This window comes from Globicephala melas, chromosome 8, assembly GCF_963455315.2.
Source record: "Globicephala melas chromosome 8, mGloMel1.2, whole genome shotgun sequence".
Lineage (NCBI taxonomy): Eukaryota > Metazoa > Chordata > Mammalia > Artiodactyla > Delphinidae > Globicephala > Globicephala melas.
In genome coordinates, this window is record NC_083321.1 from 94,272,576 (window position 1) to 94,290,447 (window position 17,872).

Below are 17,872 nucleotides of genomic sequence, written 5' to 3' on the forward strand. Positions count from 1 at the left end.
AAGGCCAGGTCCCTAACCCACCTCCTCGCCAACCACAGTTCTTCTCTCTAGCCTCACGTAGAGGCTCTGAGGCCGTGGACGTAGGGGAGATAAACTTTTTTTAAAATTTTTATTGGAGTATAGTCGCTTTACAATGTTGTGTTAGTTTCTGCTGTGCAGCAAAGTGAATCAGATATATGTATACATATATCCCCTCTTTTTTAGATTTCCTTCCCATTTAGGTCACCACAGAGCATTGAGTAGAGTTCCCTGTGCTGTATAGTAGGTTCTCATTAGTATCAATAGTGTATATATGTCAATCCCAATCTCCCAATTCATCCCACCCACCCGCCCCCCTTGGTAATCATAAATTTGTTCTTTACACCTGGAGATGAACATTTTGCCACTTTACATCTGCTCTAGAACAAGCAAGCTAACTGCCCCACTGGGGGCCAGTTCATCTCTTCCTCCTTGGAGGGCAGAGCAGTGGGTCCGGAGTCAGAAGAACTGGCTGAACTTCCTTTTCTACTGGAAAGACTCATGCAACTCATGAGATCGGCTGAGGCTTGGTTTTCTCACAAATAAAAGAGGTGAAGAGGGGCTTCCCTGGTGGCGCAGTGTTAAGAATCTGCCTGCCAATGCAGGGGACACGGGTTCGAGCCCTGGTCCGGGAAGATCCCACATGCCACAGAGCAACTAAGCCCCTGTGCCACAACTACTGAGCCTGCGAGCCACAACTACTGAGCCCGCGTGCCGCAACTACTGAAGCCTGCGCACCTAGAGCCCATGCTCTGCAACAAGAGAAGCCACCACAATGAGAAGCCCGCGCACGGCAACAAAGAGTAGCCCCCACTCGCTGCAGCTAAAGCCTGCGCTCAGCAACGAAGACCCAACGCAGGCAAAAATAAATAAGAAAAATAAATAGGTAAAATAAATAAATTTATAAAAGAAAAAGATAAGGAATAAAATGATTGAAAAGAGCAGAACATCAAAAAAAAAAAAAAAAAAGAGGTGAAGAACTCCTGGCTGGCTTTTTCCACAGGCTTGAGATGAGGTCCTGCTGAGACAAAGCATGGGAAAGAACTTTATAAACTGTAAATTAATCTGGGAGTATTATGATTGTGGTTATTAGTTTGTGGAGATTGAGTTCACATTATTGTTTTCTCTCTGGGAATCCTGTTCCTTTTCTTCAGAGAACTTACAGATTTTTATAAGTTATCATTACTGCTAAGCAGATAGTTGATTGGTTTACTGCCTACCTCCTCTCCAGAGTGTAAGCTATGATAGGGTGGGAGTCATGTGTAGGATTGTTTCTTATTATTTTTCCCAGCATCTGGTTCAGTGCTTGGAATGTAATGGAGGCTTAAGGAATAATTAAGTTATATGAGGACCCATTGCCCATCCTCACCAGAGACATCTGCAAGGCTAGTCTGTCTTGTTCACTGCTACACCCTGGCATGGAGTAGGCAATTAATAAGTGTTTTTTTTGAAGTTGAAATGAACAAACTTCCTTTAAGTCTATCTTCATTGTGAAGTTCTGTTGCTAAAGGATCTATCGCGTTTCCCAGTTGCCCCATCTGTGATCCAAATGCCCAGAGAGGCTCTCTGTGCCTCTCAGAATCCACCTTCCCAGCCTCTTGTCCTTGTCCCACATCTTCCTCTGCTCCAGTCCAGAAAAACTGCCCACCATCCTCTCCCCAAGATATGCTTGTACCACCTGCAGACCTCTGCTGGGGCTCAGTCATTCCCTGTTCCCTTCCCTCAGAGTCCTGTCTGAACTTCCTTCCTTTCCAAGCCCCTTTTAAAAGTGTGGTGTGTATGGGTGTGGGTTTGTGTATGTGTGTGTGTTTAATAGCACTCTGTACCTATTGGAGTATTTCTATTTGGAAAAAAAGACTTTTACATACATGACGTTATTCAAGGCAAACAGTAGCAGCATTGGCAGTGCAGGTATTTTACAAGTGTACAGATTAGGAAGCTAAGGCTCAGAGAAGTTTTATTTGTAATTTATATACCCAGGGATTGGACTTACTTGTGGATCCACGAAAGCAATTCGGTGGAGTGACTTCCACTGAAGAAAAAAAGAAAGAGAGACAGACAGACAGGGACAAAGGCAGAGACAGAGGCAGAGACCCAGAGGGAGCAGGGGAGGAAGAAAGGAAGGGTAGAAAATATGAGTACGTCACACATACTAAGAATAAGTAAAGAATATGTATTATTTGGGGAACGTGTGTGTGTGTGTGTGTACACATGCCAACGAGGCTGTGATGTAAGACCTATTTCATACTATGGGCCATGGTCAAAGTGACTGGGTTACACGGTGTGCTGAAGGTTAGCCAGCAGAACTTAAGCTTCACCAATTATCATGGAGGCCGAGATGGACAAGAGAAGGGCCAGAGATGGAAGCCATGATCTGAATTTCAGCTGGGTCAGCTTGGGGCCCAGGGAAGCCGGTGTTCTGAGGGAAATCAGCTGTGGGTTGTGGTGCCGGTTGTGTGAGGTGAGTTGCTGTAGAGAAGCCTCAGCTGTGGCAGGGTTTGTGTGGAGAGGCTGAGAGTTTGCTGGCTGGCTTGGGCTGGGTCAGCTTCAGTGCTCTCCGCGTACCAGTGCTGTGCAGCCCAGGGCAGTGGTTCTCAAAGTGTGGTTGCAAGGCCAGCAATATCACCATCACCTGGTCACTTGTTAGGAGTTCAAATTCTCAGGTCCCACCCCAGACCTTGGGAATCAGAAAACCTGAGGGAGGGCCCAGTCATCTGTTTAACAAGCCCTCCAGGTGATTCTGAGGCATAACATTTGAGAACCGCTTTCCTAAGGATGCCCTGTTTGGCATTCTGTGTTTGATGTGTCTCGGAATATCTAGGCAGGTCTTGTCTAAAAGCAGCCTTGTTGAAAAATAGAAATGCTGGGCCTCCAGTCCAGGCCTTTTGCTATAAAACCTGGCTTACTTTCCACTGTTTATACGGTACATTCACGCACAGGATTATGTGTAAAGGAACGCTGGGTATATCCTTCCTACTCTGTGTGTCTTCCACACTGCTGGACTCGGCCCGCACTGGGTTCAAATACATGCGTGTATGTTGCTTTGAAAATGTTCTCAAGTTACATGTGTATATGAGTGTGCAGACTTGGGCACATGGGTCTGTTCTGCCTTCTCTGCTGGACAAAGTCCTCCCAGGGCAGAGCCTGAATCCCACCTCCCTCGATCTTCCCATCACCCCTCTGGCTGGGGCTCAGCCGTACTCAGCATTCAAGCACCGGATCCAGGAACCTCACTCACTCTCTAATCCTGACCACACAACCCACCCCAGGCCGGAGGTTCCCAGACACGCTCATGGCCCCTAGAACCTTGAGGCAACCTTGATGCACCTGCAGCTCATTTCCTCCCCGCAGGACTCCTACCTGTTACCTAATGAGAGAGGAGCTCTGCGTGGGTGCTGGCTCCAACACTGAGAACCTTTACCACCCCACTTCCTGTGTTCATTTTTATTGTGCTTTTGGGTCACTGGTGACTGAGAGAGCTGTTAACACTTACAGCTACTTCCCACTACTGCCTGAAGCTCAGTTTCCACACGTGTGATAACGTGATAAAAATACCTAGCACATAAAGACTGTTCAGAGGACCATAGGAAGTGATGTGTGTGAAGAGCTTAGCAGTTCACGGCACATAGTAAGTGTCGGATAAAAAGCTCATAAAGGGTTTAGGCAGAGTTTTCCCCTCAGATAGCCAGGTAAGTGCCCGTCCTTTGCGAAACTGAATCTCTGAGAGAAGGTCATGTGGTCTGGTAGAGAGACCCCCGGGTTTGGCTTCAGACCCTGACTCTGCCATCACTCTCCCTGTACTCATGAGGGAGGAACTGAGCCTCTGTTTCCTCATCCTCCAGCCCCACCCCCTGCAAGTTTGGCCATGGGTGATGCCAATACCTCCTGCATAACGAGTTTTGAGGATTAAATAGAGTTAAATGTGAAATTAAGTACAAAGATTAAGAAAAATGAAATATAAAAGTTGTGCAACTTTGTAGATGGGTAAATGCTATACGAATGTTGTTATTCTCTTATCCTAGAAAGATACCCATCACTTCCTTGGGCTGACTCGCTAGGTGGGGACCTGTGGAGCGCTGTTCTGAACAGCTGGGGAAGACCCAGAGAAAGAAGAGAACAAGATCTCTGTCCAGGTCAGAGAGAGTGAACATCTCAGGGTAGTGAGAGAATAGGGGGGAAACCCCAGCCCTTTCCCTGCACCCCAAACACTCTGCAGAACAACTTAACTTTTCTGTGGAATGTTAGGAAATGAACTCCAAGACAAGTGACTGTATCTAGTATCTGAAATAAAGAGAAACTTAATTAACGCATGAACTGTGAAGCAAAATTACTGAGAAACATCCACCTGGCTGATACTAAGCCACCATCTTGCCTAAGGCAGACATAAATCTACCCTCGTCAGAACCACCAGTGGTCAGGCTTTTGATGTTCTCAAACAGCTCTGCCTCGGGTAGGCTGCCCATGGGGTGGGGACTGGGATCCCACACGGAAGAAATATAAACAAGCTGAAATAAAATCTGGGCTGCCTTCTCTGGAAATGTCCCCCTCACACACAGGTGGAACCCCTGCCATCTCATCCTTAAAGTCAAGGGGTCACAGGCTAGGCATTTCCCTCTCTATTCTGCGGGGCTAGTCTGGCTTTATGGCTTTGAAGATCTTAAGATCATCTTTTCTACCAGAGGCAGTTACTCTCTGAACCTTCTAAGGCAACATTAGAACTCATAGTCGGGTGGTATTTACCCATTTAGGGCAAACCCAGTTGACCATCAAAGGTCAGTGGCTGGGACAAGTGGGCCCTGGGAACCTGCAGTATGTCCCAGCATCTGGAGAGACAGGAAGGGGCATCTGAATGGGCCCACGATGCAAGAAGCACCAGGAAGTTAAGGGACTAGAGAGGAGTTCAGGTGACATCACAGGTTTCTCTTCTCCATAAAACCCAGGTCAGCCACTGAGAAGCCAACGGATGCCTTGCTGCCCCCAGCATCATAGCTGCAACCACAGCCTCTGCTGCACCTGAGGAGCAGTCCTGCGCCTCCTCCCAAACCCCTCTTCTGGACCTGCCACACATCAAGGTGAATGGACACCCACAGGAAGAGTAAGAGAGGAGAAGGCCACGAGAGCAATTCCTACCTTGTCCAGTGTACACTCCAACCTCCTCCATCTTCTTGCTGCTGCCCACGCCCCACATCATTATCATCATCAACAACACCATAACCATACCCGTCACATCTTGAGTAATTCTTTCCACACACCTTTTCATGCAGTCTTCATCATCTCCCACGCCCCCTACCTTGCACCTTCCCCTCCAGGCATATCAGGTCACTCTATCCAAACCGTCAATGTCCAGCTCATGTCCTCCTTCTTCCATGAAGTCTTCTCTGACCTTTGAGAAAAGTAGGTTTCTAATGGCATGAAGTAGGGTTCTGTTTTTAGCGTTGTTCTGTCAATATTTTCCATCAAGACTTGGATAGACCCAAGGATAGCAGGCTTATCTAAGTTGGTATCACAGCAACAGAGGACTGAATCAGGATTTCAAAAGTTTCCCCTTAGAAGCTGAGATGATGGACTCAAACCATCAAAATGAAATTTGTTAAGCATGTTGTCAAGGGGAATGGGAGCCCACAGGAAAGACCATTTTAATTACAGTTATATAAGTATGGAACCTTGAACAAGGAAAATCTTATCTTCCTATATTTTGTCCCAGTCAGATTATATCTAGACCGTTAATCAGAAATCACCCAGAGGTCAAAGAATGGGTTGATTAAATCAAACTGCATTAAAACACGACCTCTTGAAAGAAACAAATTTCTCACCCTTGGTGATGTTTGACTAATACTGGGTGACCATCTGATGAGGACGTAGTGACAGGAATCTTGAATTTGCTGGGGGTAGGGGAAGCGGGGAATGAGGAAAGAATGGTTGCTCTTTCAAATTCCCTTCCAATTCCTACGTGATTCTCTGTACTGTATTCTTTCCTGATCAATGTCCTTAGAGTAGCAAAAGCTAAATTGAGTATATCAGTCGATTGGAAGGGCAGGGATGTTGGGGTGGGTGGGGCTGGAAGAATGGGGATTACACAGGAAACACCGGGGCAGCTTCCTCCGCAGGTTTCCGGACTGGAAGTGCAGAAAGGACCTCTGGCCCCTTTTCCTGAAATTCTTCCTCCTTGAAAGCTGTTGCTGAAGGCAGTGAATGGAGATGGAGGAAAGAAAGACCTCAACAGTACAAATACAGGCTGAAAACTCCTCAAGCTGTGGAAACCCAAGAAAGATGTACCTGTTGGGGTGAAGTGGGGGAGAGAAAAGGGGAAGATGAACATGGAGGGGAAGGAGAAGGAGGGCTCTAGAAAGGGGAGAATCCCAGCCAGTGATCATTTGGCAGGCAGGGGAGGATGAGGTGGGGCAGGGAAAGAGCCCATCATGTGTGGGCGCCTCTGTGTGTGCACTCGCTGTTTTTGTATCATTGTGGACCTCTCCTGGAAGGAAAAGCACGAAGATGAGACTTGGAGGGGAAGTCGATCAGTGTCTACATTGAGCTTCTTAAAGGTAGGGGTCCACAGACAGGGCAGAGGTGAGGGAAAGGAAAAGGGTTCCGTTGAGCCTGTAAGAGTAGCAGCCTGGCGGGATAGGGGAAACACTGAATATGGAGTCAGGAAGCCTGGGTTCAGTCCTGGCTCTGCCACTGGCTAGCCGTGGGTCCTGAGGACGTCACTCTGCCTCTCTGGGCCTCAGGGTCCTCCCATGTAAAAATCTACTCTAGCTGGGTAGTCTATGACGTTAACCATTTATGTGCCAACCGAGTTAATTTATAGCTAGAACATCATTATTTTTGAGCCAGAAGATGACTCTTCTGTGACTATATTTTTGTGCTTGGTGATTTGGGTAATTTTGTTTTTGTCTTCCAGCAATGTTTTAGTGTTGCTCCCTTTGAAAACTTCTAACCTATCTCTTCTGAACTTGAGCTAGAAAGGGAAGGGGTTTTGCCCCTGCCTGGGCAAAAGGATAATGCAAGTAGGGTATCCCAGTCTGCCTCGGACTGAGGGCTTTCCCAGGACAAGGGACTTTCAGCCCTGGGCACACTGGGGGCTGGGTTGCCCTAGTGGAGAGACAGATGAGGGTTTGGAGGCAGCTTGGAGGAGAGGGCCTGGAAGAGCTCACCTCCTGCTCCCCTTCTATGTGGAGTTTCCCTCAGGGGCCCCCGACCAATGTGGTGGTTTTCATTACAAGGCACAACTCCCTGTTGGGAGGCTGGTGGAGTTACAGGGAGGAGAAGCGAGCGGCAGCCTTTAAACCAGTTACAAGCCCCAACTGAGACAACTATTGCTGGGAAAGAAGCTGAAATGCTTGACTAGCACTGATGCTGTGGGGATTTTCCCTCTTTCTTCAAAAAAACACAAAAGACCCAGTGGAAAAAAAAAAAAAATGATGAGTTGTGAGACAGGCCTTGGGTCCTACGCAGCCCCAGGAGACAGCACACAGTTCATTTGTTTAAATTTGCAGCTGACGGCTGCCACCTCTCTATAGTCAGCAGGCGGAGAAACTCTCAACATCAGGCAGTGGCCAGTCTGGTGACATACGGCTACAACCATGAACTACCCCCTAACCCTGGACATGGACCTCATGAACTACAACCTGGAGGACCTGGTGAGTAGGGACAGGTAGCTTATGGTCGCCCAGGAATTCTAAATATCCTGCGCCCGGGGCCCAAGGAAGAGGGGAAAGACATGCAGTCCTCTCCCACTGCGGATCAGCAGAATCTAGACAGGCCCATCGGCGCCTGCCTTTTAAGGTTTGATTTCTCATTCCGTGGAAAATAGAGCTGCTGCCTTAAATAGACATCCTTTATTTAGAGGGGATTGGAAGTATGGGTTCAGGTCCTGCATCCTCCCTGACATGCTCTAGGACCTAGAACAAGTCATTTTGCCTCTCCATTCTTCAGTAGGGGGTCCTCTCCTCATCTCATACGGCTGGAATACGGGGTAGATGGGAAAGTACTTTGGAGGTTTTCTTAATATCAGGAGGCTGGCATTGCTAGTTGACCAATCAGTGTATGTTTATTCATCTCTTGCTCTACGATTCTGTCATCGGGGCACGACATTCTCTCTTGGATAGAGAAGGTGAGAGCCTGTTCTTGGCACTTCTTGGGCTAGCCAAGAAGAAAAAAAAATTACTCACCAGAAGCTCGTAGACAATGATTATGTGCTAAACCCAAGGAGATGGTCAGCAGGGGAGAGGACCCCAGTGGGCTGGGGTCAGGAAGTAGGGGGTGCCAAGCTGGTATCAAGTTAGTGGAAGAACTCGGTGTTAATCCTAGAAGTGTCTCTGAGCACATTGTGGCCTCCCTCAGAGGACTGGGCTCTCTAGAGATTAGGTATTTTTCGGTGGGCTAAGAAAATAGTCCCCAGCGTCACTGTCTGCCACCCACCCAAGACTGTCCCGTGAAGCAGAGCTTGGCTGTTACTGGGTCCCCAGAAGGCGTATGTAAGGAGCAGCTCAACCAGAGACCCAAGGCTCCTGTGTGAGGGCAGCAGAGGGCTGCTTGTAAGGACCTTAGGGAAACTTCCTTGTAGTCTTCACTCCCTTTCCCCCATGGCCAAGGGCACTGCTAGGAAAAGAACTTCTCTCTGAGCTAAATTCTGGGCTGGATCCTTTTCTAAAGGTCCAAACTTTTCCTCCTATACCTGCCAGCTCTCCTGGCCCTAAACTCACCCTGAGATGGTCTCCAACTCCCTCTAGCTCCCCTGGCTGGAGTCTATACTGTAACTCCACCAGCTGTGTTCCCAGACTTGCTTGGAAAAGTCTGCCTCTCGCTTGCCCAGATCCCAAGACTTGGAAGCGTAAGCAGAGCATGGGGAGGTGGGGGAAGGGATAAGTACCCAAAGTCTGTCTTCTCAGATCCGACCCTCCGATAAAAGCAGAGCCAGAACCATCAGTCTAATCAGACATGCTGCTTAATTTGTGGGACCCAATGCAAAATGAACATGCAGGGCCTCTGTTAAAAATGTCAAGATAGAGACAGCAGAGCGCTAAACCAAGCACGGGGCTCTTCTAAGTGCTGGGCCCTGCGTGACGGTACCGGTCTCACGCCCATAAAGCTGGCCCTGAGTCCAATCAGACTAAAACCCCACAACCCTGACAAGGCAATGTGCTCCCACCCTGGCCCCCCGCCCTGGCCCCTGGCCTCACCTGACTAGGTTACCGGGCGTCTTCCTCTGCCCGAAGCTTCAAGCTGACCACGAGCGCTGACCCAGTTGGATATCACAGTAACCAACTCGAGACCTGGCCGGTTCTGGCTTCTGAGAAACCTCAAGAGTTCCCCTAACTGCACGCCTCACTCCACTGCGTGACCTACTAGAGACAGGTGGCGGCAGGGGTACAGCCGGGCATGTCCCACATACCAAAGAAAACCTGCAGCCCGGGGAGAGGGAGCGGTGACTCACTTCATGTCATGCCTCAAATGAGTGGTCTCAGTCCAGGCATCCCTGCAGGCCTGAACCCCCTCCATCAGGGTCGGGCAAGGAGCCAGGAGTCCTAGGACCATCCGGGCCCTGGAACTTTCTTCAAGCCAGCCCCCAGCACCTCATCCCACCTGCACTCACCTCCCATACATTCTCTCTCCAGGGCTGTTGCCCCCTCAGAAGTCCAGACCCTCTCTCTCCACCCGCCCCGCCACTCACAGCAGGACCTCGAGCAGTTTTGACAGTCTCCCTGACGGTATCTCCCAGCACAGGGGCCCTGGCGTGGCAGGGCGGCAGAAGAGTCTTGTATGCGGTAGCTTCTCAATAAGTATGTACTGATTTGTGCTGCTCCGCTGAGTGTCTCAACTCCCCATTTCTCTCTGGAGTTAGTCTCAGTTCTATTATTTTGCTTCCTATTCCTCTCCCTCTTCTGGTCCAAACCAAGTATCAGTTCAGTGTCCTAGAACACTGGGTTCTAGACTCCAATGCTGGGTTAAGAACTGGGGGCTCTTGGCCATAAACCAAGTGTTGGGCATCCTATCTTCCCTCCCTCCTCTTGCATTCTAAGATCAACTGTTCAAAATGTCCATTTTCTTGAGATAGGTTGCTAATTACCATGAACGGTGGATCCAAACAGAAAAACTCTAGACGGCTAAGTACCAGAAACTAGGAGCCAGGTCCCTGGGGTGGGCACTCCAGGGACCCATCCTGCTGGGAAGGCAGATCTAGGCAGACCTAGAAAAGCCTCTGTCCATAGGAACCTGGATCTGAAAGCATGCCGCCTCCTCTTGACAGACCTAGGACCTGGGGTACCTACAGCGGTCGGTCATAAACTGCACCTCCAGCCCCACCCGGTACACCAGCCAGGAGGAGAAGCTGCTATAGAGCAGGGTGAAGGTGGTCTGGCCCCAGGGCCTGGCTTCCCCTGACCCCTCCCCAGGGATGACCCCCCACAGACTATGACTTCAGCGCATCACAGGAAGGGAAGGCCATTCATATGCACTGTCCCATTTCATCAAGGAGGTGTGAAGAAGAGGAACCAAAACCAGCTCAGGCTGTTTCTGGGGTTTACCTTGGGGGAAGGGAGGCTCACCCCCTGCCAGACCAGGTCAAAAGTCCCAGAGGAACCCCAGTGGAAGAAGCCCCAACTGGGGGTGATTGGAAGGGTCAGAGATGAGGGAGAGACCCAGGGCTAGCCTGGGGAGGGGTCAGTGTTGGGGCAAGTCTGGGCTCAGGCACAGAGACCACAGTCTCCATCAGGAATTCTTGCCTTCAGTGAGGACACAGACTGTGGCTGAACCACTCCTCTGGCACAATGGCAGAAAAAGTGACCATGAATTTGGGACTGAGAATCAGGACACAAGAATGTGTATTCTTTCAGGAACGATGGGACAAAATATTTCAAATCAGTACTGACCCGGGAGATGGCTTCAGGAGGTTACCGAACACACCTAAGAGACCTGTCTACCTGTCCCTCGGACTGCGTGGCTCTGTCCCCAAAGTGCAAATTGATCTGGGGTGCCAAGGGGGACCGCTTGAAACCTAAAGACTCAGTGCAGAGGTAGGGGTAGCTTAAAGTCTCCCCCCAGAACCACACCCAGAGTAGTGCCATGTTCCTAATGGCCAAAACACTTGGGTTGGAGATGGAAGAGGAGCCTGGCGGGCTCGCTCCTGAGGGGTGGGGGCGGGGAGAGGGGGGAGATGTGACAAATGGCCAGCCAGAGTCTCAGATGGTCTTTAGGGGGTGTGGGCCCTCTAAAGGAAGAGTGGGGAAGGGATAAAGTCCTCCGCCCTCACCCCTCAGCCCAGCCTCCTTCTTCCAGACCCCCGCACCCCTCAAGCCACAGAAAGCTGGAATGAGAGACGCCCTGGCTGGTCCTACTCACGACTCCTGTCTCTGGGTTAGGAATATCCAGCCAGAGACATAAAAGGAGACGGAGCCTGTGTGTGTCCCCTATAGCCAGAGTGATGAACCGCGTCTGTGTGTAGACGCCTCTTGCAGCGAGTATGACTCAGGCCCCTGGAGCCCTGGAGTTGGGCCTGGATGAGCCAAGCACTCAGCAGCCCTGCCTCCCTCCTGGGGGCTGAGAAGCAAGTCAGGTTGGGCCATTCGCTCAGTGCAGGACAGACAGGCTGGAGAAGCAACGGCTCCCACCCAGGTGCTGAGCTAGATGAAGGTGACACTGAGAACCAGAACAGCGCAGGGCAGGGCATGACAGCCAGAGACTCGGAGCATCTAGGAGCTGTGAGCAAGGGGCATCTGAGGGCAGGGCCCAGCTTCCTTTCCAGAGCAGGAATCCCTTCCCACACACTTGGCCTCAAACATTCCTCTTCCTCCCAAGGGCCCCAACCTATAGTTCGACAGTTCTGCCTGTTAGAAGGTTCTTTCTCCTTTGACTGAAACACCCCCAATCCCAACCTCTGCCCATTTCTCCTGCTCTACCCACTAGGACCTCACACAATAAGCCCATCCTGCCTTCTCGCCATGGGAGCTCTTTCCAGTCCTTGAAGGGGCCAGCTCTCCTGGACTCAAGTCTTCTCTTTCCTGGACACCACAGCCCGGGACCTGGAAACTTCCCCCCAGGGTGGGGATTTCCAGACCCCTTAAGAACTGGTCACCCTTGTCCAGCCCAAACAAACTGGGTTGGTGTCAGGTGCCCACCTACAGGTTTCTGTTCACCTAGATAAGGCAACAAAGCCCTGCTGGCAGCCACACCACCCTGTTGACTCATCTGAAGATTGCAGTCAACAAGCTCTCAGGTCTTTTTCTCATAAACAGTTGTTAAGTCAGGTCTTCTCCAACCTGTCCCTGAAGAGTTGAAGTTTTAAACCCCATCTAGGTCTCTACATTTTTCTTTACCAATTCCATCTGGTCAGTTTGGGCCTGTAGTTCCAGGTTGTAGAGAACTCTGCACTGTCTGAAAGCCTCCCGCAGCCGTATCACCCAAGACAGGGTTGAGAGTGAAAAAGAGGAGAGGATCCAGGACAGACCCCTGAGGAAGGTCCTAGACACCCGCTGCCCACCTGCTGACACAGAGCCCCATCTGCAAACGTTTGCTGAGCTTCACACCGGCCACTGCAGGGCAGTGAGACAGCCTCATTATTTGAAGTCAGATGGGGCTTGGAGGACTTAATTATCCAGGGAGGGTCCTGGGTCCTACAGAGGCTCCTGAGGAAGGAAAGAAGGGAGGGGCAGAGGGGTGGAGTGGGGGTAGGAAGAGTAATCTTTGTAATTCCAAGCACTTTGATCTCTCCCTCCATCCTCCCTTCTCCTGGCACCTCAATACCAGGACACAGAATGTTCTAGTCCCCACTCCTGCCCTCTGCACAGCTTCACCCCAGTCATCGTGTTTTCTTGCCTTCTTTGAGGCCTGGGTCCCTGGCCTCTGTTAGGCTACTGTCCACTGGGTACCTGCTTATGCCGCATGCTGTCGTGGCCCCAGCAGTCACATGTCTGTCTATACGGGGTCATGCTGCCATCAGAGTGTGTGTGTGCCTGAGGGCCGTGGCTTCCTGCAGCTTCTCCCAGCGAAGGATGAGTGAGTGCTCGGCCAGATGGCCCACCTGAGCTCCCTCTGGGTGTGAGTCTTGGGGGGGCTCCCTTCCGCGCCCACTCCCCGCAGCATTCAGGATTCCTGATTCCTAACTTCCCACTGGGCCAGAGCTGATCTTGCTCCATGACCTACCTCCATGATCTGAGGAAGGGCGGGTGTGTGGGATCCCCTGGCCGTGGGAAGTGGCTTTAACACGTGCCACTCCTGAGGCCCCAGGATGTCTGTTTGACACCTCCTGCTGAGAGGCAGCGCCATCTCTCAGCCCTCCTCACACCAGCTTCCTCTGTCTTCTCCTCTCTGCCTGAGCGCTCTGCCGAACCATGACCTCTTGGCAAGAAGGGAAAGACAGTCCCCCACTCCCAACCCTCCTCGAAACCTGGGTTCTCAGGAGACGGGGGCTCTGGGCTCCTAGGGACTTGTCTCACTGTGTTGACTTTAGATGAGCAGCAAACCAATCAACAGGAATGCTCTAGAGGGCAGGACTTGAGTGGTTCTGGACCAGACAAGCTGGCTGCACCTAAGCCCTCTGCTGGGCAGTGGGAGGGCCAGGCTCCCACCACAAGGTAGATGGAGTCCAGCCCCGCTGACTGCACCAAACCCTGCACCTCTTCTCCTTCTGTCTCAATTGCTTTGCTCTGCATGAAAACAGCTCATCTCACTGCCTTCCCGTTTAACTCCTGCTGAATTCCAGGATGAATCAAATGGTTGTATTCAATGACGATGTTGGAAATAACTCCCAATATGGTTAGAGAACCCAAGATAGGCTCTAGGCTGTCAAGAGCATTGGGAAGAGGCAAAAACTGAAGAAGGGTGGGAAGGAGTGTCTGAGTCTGCTGAGGCACAGGGAGGAACTTCCCCAGAGTCCCAGAATACGAGGTCCCCTGGCCTTATCTGGGAAACTGCTCTCCAAGCGGTGCAGCACACATCTGCATCATATCTGGCATGTGTAAAACACATGGCCTTGTAAGCTCCCCCGGGAGCTCACCATCCAATGAGGCCACCGACATCCCAACCCTGAGTGAGGTAATAAAGGCACACGTGATGGAAGAAGAGAGAATGTAATTCCAAGCAGAAGAGTTAGGAAGGACATAGGAAGGTGGGATTGAGTGGGGCCTTGAAGGAAGCATAGCAATAGGCAGACTTGGGAAGAAAGGACTGCTGGGCGAAAGGAAGAGTTTTAGAGACAGGATTGTATCAGCGTGACGGGGGCAGGCAGCCAGGAGAACGATGAACCTGAAGGAGAGGGATAAAGCGATAAAGTGGAAGAGAAGGTTTGAAAGGTCAGGGGAATATACAGTTTGCAAACATGTAAAGGCCCAGTAGAGGAGTTTAGACCTCACCCTGCAAGTCCATGGTCTTCCAGTGAAAGCAGAACCATTTTCATAAACAAAAGCATATGTGTGAAACACCACATGAGACAAGGGTGTCTGGTTTAAAGACGGGAGGACCAGAGGCTCCCTCCCTTCCCACCGCCCCCCCCCCAACCCCAGTAAAACCTGCAAAGAAAGTCCATGGACTTATGCTGTATGGGAGGCCTCACAATTAGTTCTGAAATTTAGTAATGTATGGGAAACATCTCTTCCTAAGAGAACGCGCAGGTAAACGTCACTTCTTTTTGAGCACTGCATTGTATTCTGCTGTGTGAATGCCCTGAGGTTGGCTTCCTCCAATCTTCTATTGACGAACTTGATCCCAAACATGACTTTTCCTTATAACTGGCTTTGCTTTTAAATATGACTAACACAACATTTTAAATCAACTCTACTGCAATAATTTTTTTTTAATTCTATGAAACTGAAAAAAAAAAGATAAAGACAAAAAGAAAAGAAAACCACTGCTTAGAGGTAACAGGGAACCAGTAAAAGATTTTAAGCAGGACACTGATGTGATGGTATTCGTGGGTTGAAAAACTTATCCTGTCCTCTGTGCAGGAGGTGGATAAGAGTGGAGAAGTCAGTGAGAACGGGACCCATGGGGAGACAGTAGTCCTGAGCATTAGGGTGAAGAAGGGCTACACTTGGGCTATGGCAGAGGGATGCTGGGGTCGGGCCAGCCTATGACTCTGCCACGGCACTAATGTATCCTCCACCCGCTTCTCTCAGGAACCGGAAGGAAAGGCCCAGGTTGGGGAATGGGTCTTCCCACCACGGAGAAGAAGTGTATGACCCACAGCTGGGGCCCTGGGTAACAGTACAACCACCCCCTGCTTGTGTGGGACCCTCGCTCTCCAGGAAGGAGGGCAGGGTGGGACCACCCTGAGCCTGGGTGCCCGGTACCCTCTCCCATCCTCTCTCTCCCTGGGGCTCATCGTTTCCAGAAGTGCCTTTTTGAAGCCACATAAGCTGGTTATAATTGGTCTTGAAATGCTGTGGAGAGGTGTATGGTTAGGGGAGGGGGTGGGAAGAACAGAGCTGGGAGGTGAGGAGCAGGTGCAGGGGGGCAGCTGTGAGTGAAAGGTATGAAAACAGGCGCCCTGCCTTCCTTTGCGGTTAGCTGGGTAAACAACCTGAGTGCTGGGGTGGGGAGGGCTGTGGGAGGGAGAGGGAGGCAAGGGAGGAGTGAGCTTCCGGAGACAGAGTGGGCACATCCCCTTCACTTGGAAGCCTCCCCCTCCCCCCTTCCCCTCCCCCCTCCCCCCTCCCCCTCCCCTCGCGGAGAAGGGAGCAGAGTGAGGCGTTTGCTGGTGACAGGGAGTAGCAGGCAGGGCAGCCAGGCAGTGTTGTGTCGTGGTGGGAGTTACATCAGCGTGGGTTCAAGCAGACCCGATCTCTGGCGAGACATGGGTGAAACCGGAGTATCACATGCCTTGGGCTTGCTGTGCCGATTAAACAAAAAAGAGGCTCTTACTACAATTTCAGATATAATGAAGGAACGAGGGGACAGACTGAGAGCAAGCCAGCAGGCCATACCAGCATCCACCCCTTCAGCAGGATCCTAGGTCTGAGTGCCCTCTGTTCTGTTCAGAATCGGAAGAGATGGCTCTTTGTCCTAACCAGATCCATTCCCCCAAATGGAAGCCCTGATTCCAGCCCCTGCAGCTGCATCCTTCCACACCTGAGGCCTCGCAAATGAGAAACGACTTACAGGTGCCCAGCCCTTCAGAGTTTATGAAGCACATCCACACCATATATCTCCTTTCATCTTTGTCACTACCCAGTGAGGGATGTTTACAGACGAAAACTGAAGTTGGAAAAGACAACGGGATTTGTTTGAGGAACACAAAGGGAAACTGGGATTTGGTCCGTGGGCAGACTGGGAGTGCAGGGACAAAAGCAGTTAGCCTGGGGGGATAGGATTACTCTACCAGGGGGTCTGGGTCCCCCTCTGAGAGGAAAGACTGGTTCTCAGTTCCCACCCTCCTGTCTCCTTGCCCTTGCAGTACAAGGAATTAGGCAGCTACAATGACAGTACGGAGACCCACACAATGGAAAATCACCTCTGCTCCACAGCTGAGGGGCCCCTGCTGACCTCCTTCAAGGCCGTGTTCGTGCCTGTGGCCTATGGCCTCATCTTCCTCCTGGGTATGATGGGCAACATCCTGGTGCTGGTCATCCTGGAGCGGCACCGGCAAACGCGCAGCTCAACCGAGACCTTCCTGTTCCACCTGGCGGTGGCCGACCTCCTGCTGGTCTTCATCCTGCCCTTTGCTGTGGCCGAGGGCTCCGTGGGCTGGGTCCTGGGCAGCTTCCTCTGCAAAACCGTGATTTCTCTGCACAAGATCAACTTCTACTGCAGCAGCCTGCTCCTGGCCTGCATCGCCGTGGACCGCTACCTGGCCATCGTCCACGCCGTCCACGCCTACCGCCACCGCCGCCTCCTCTCCATCCACATCACCTGTGCAACCATCTGGCTGGCGGGCGTCTTCTTTGCCTTGCCAGAGGTCCTTTTCGCCAAGGTCAGTCAACCCCATTACAACGACTCTCTGCCACACTGCACCTTCCCCCAGGAGAACCAGGCCGAAACCAACGCCTGGTTCACCTCCCGCTTTCTCTATCACATCGGAGGATTCCTGCTGCCGATGCTGGTGATGACCTGGTGCTATGTCGGGGTGGTGCACAGGCTGTGCCAGGCCCAGCGGCGTCCTCAGCGGCAGAAGGCGGTCAGGGTGGCCATCCTTGTGACAAGTGTCTTCTTTCTCTGCTGGTCACCCTACCACGTTGTTATCTTCCTGGACACCCTGACGAGGCTGAAGGCCCTGGGCAGTAGCTGTGAGTTCAATGGCTATCTCTCCGTGGCCATCACCATGAGTGAGTTCCTGGGCCTGGCCCACTGCTGCCTCAATCCCATGCTCTACACGTTTGCCGGCGTGAAGTTCCGCAGTGACCTGTCGCGGCTTCTGACCAAGCTGGGCTGTGCCGGCCCTGCCTCTCTTTGCCAGTTCTTCCCTAGTTGGCGCAAGAGCAGCCTCTCGGAGTCAGAGAATGCCACCTCCCTCACCACCTTCTAGGTCCTAGCCACCCCCCACCCCCTTGTTTCTGCTTTCCTTGGGGCAGGCAGTGATGCTCGAACTCCTTCCAAAAGGATCTGGGATCCTAAGAGCTCGCCTTGGCCAGTGTCCTCATATGGGGCAGCTGGAGGAACCAACCCCTCTTTCCAGGACAACCCCGCTAGCTCTTCTCCCAGCCCCGGGTCTAGGCTGGGGTCCAGGGAGGGGAAAGCAGCCCAAGGGCAAAGCAAAGGATACCTGTGCTCGTCTGCATCACTTTGGGCTGAGAGGACCACACTTACCTTCTCTCATCCTAACCATCCAAAGCTCAAGAAAGAAATTTTCCTTCTGCCCCCGTCGATAGGGAAAGTCATTCCCCTTCCAGAACGTACTCCATCATCTTATGGACCACCGACC

At 51.5% G+C, this 17,872-nt stretch overlaps 1 protein-coding gene across 1 annotated transcript; it reads left to right on the forward strand.

Annotated features, from left to right (window-relative positions):
- Nucleotides 1-7,604: 7,604 nt before the first annotated feature.
- Nucleotides 7,605-17,476, forward strand: CXCR5 (C-X-C motif chemokine receptor 5). Its single transcript, XM_030838691.2, has 2 exons — nucleotides 7,605-7,661; nucleotides 16,409-17,476. The coding sequence occupies exons 1-2, from the start codon at nucleotides 7,605-7,607 to the stop codon at nucleotides 17,474-17,476; spliced, it is 1,125 nt and encodes a 374-aa protein (XP_030694551.1).
- Nucleotides 17,477-17,872: the final 396 nt, after the last annotated feature.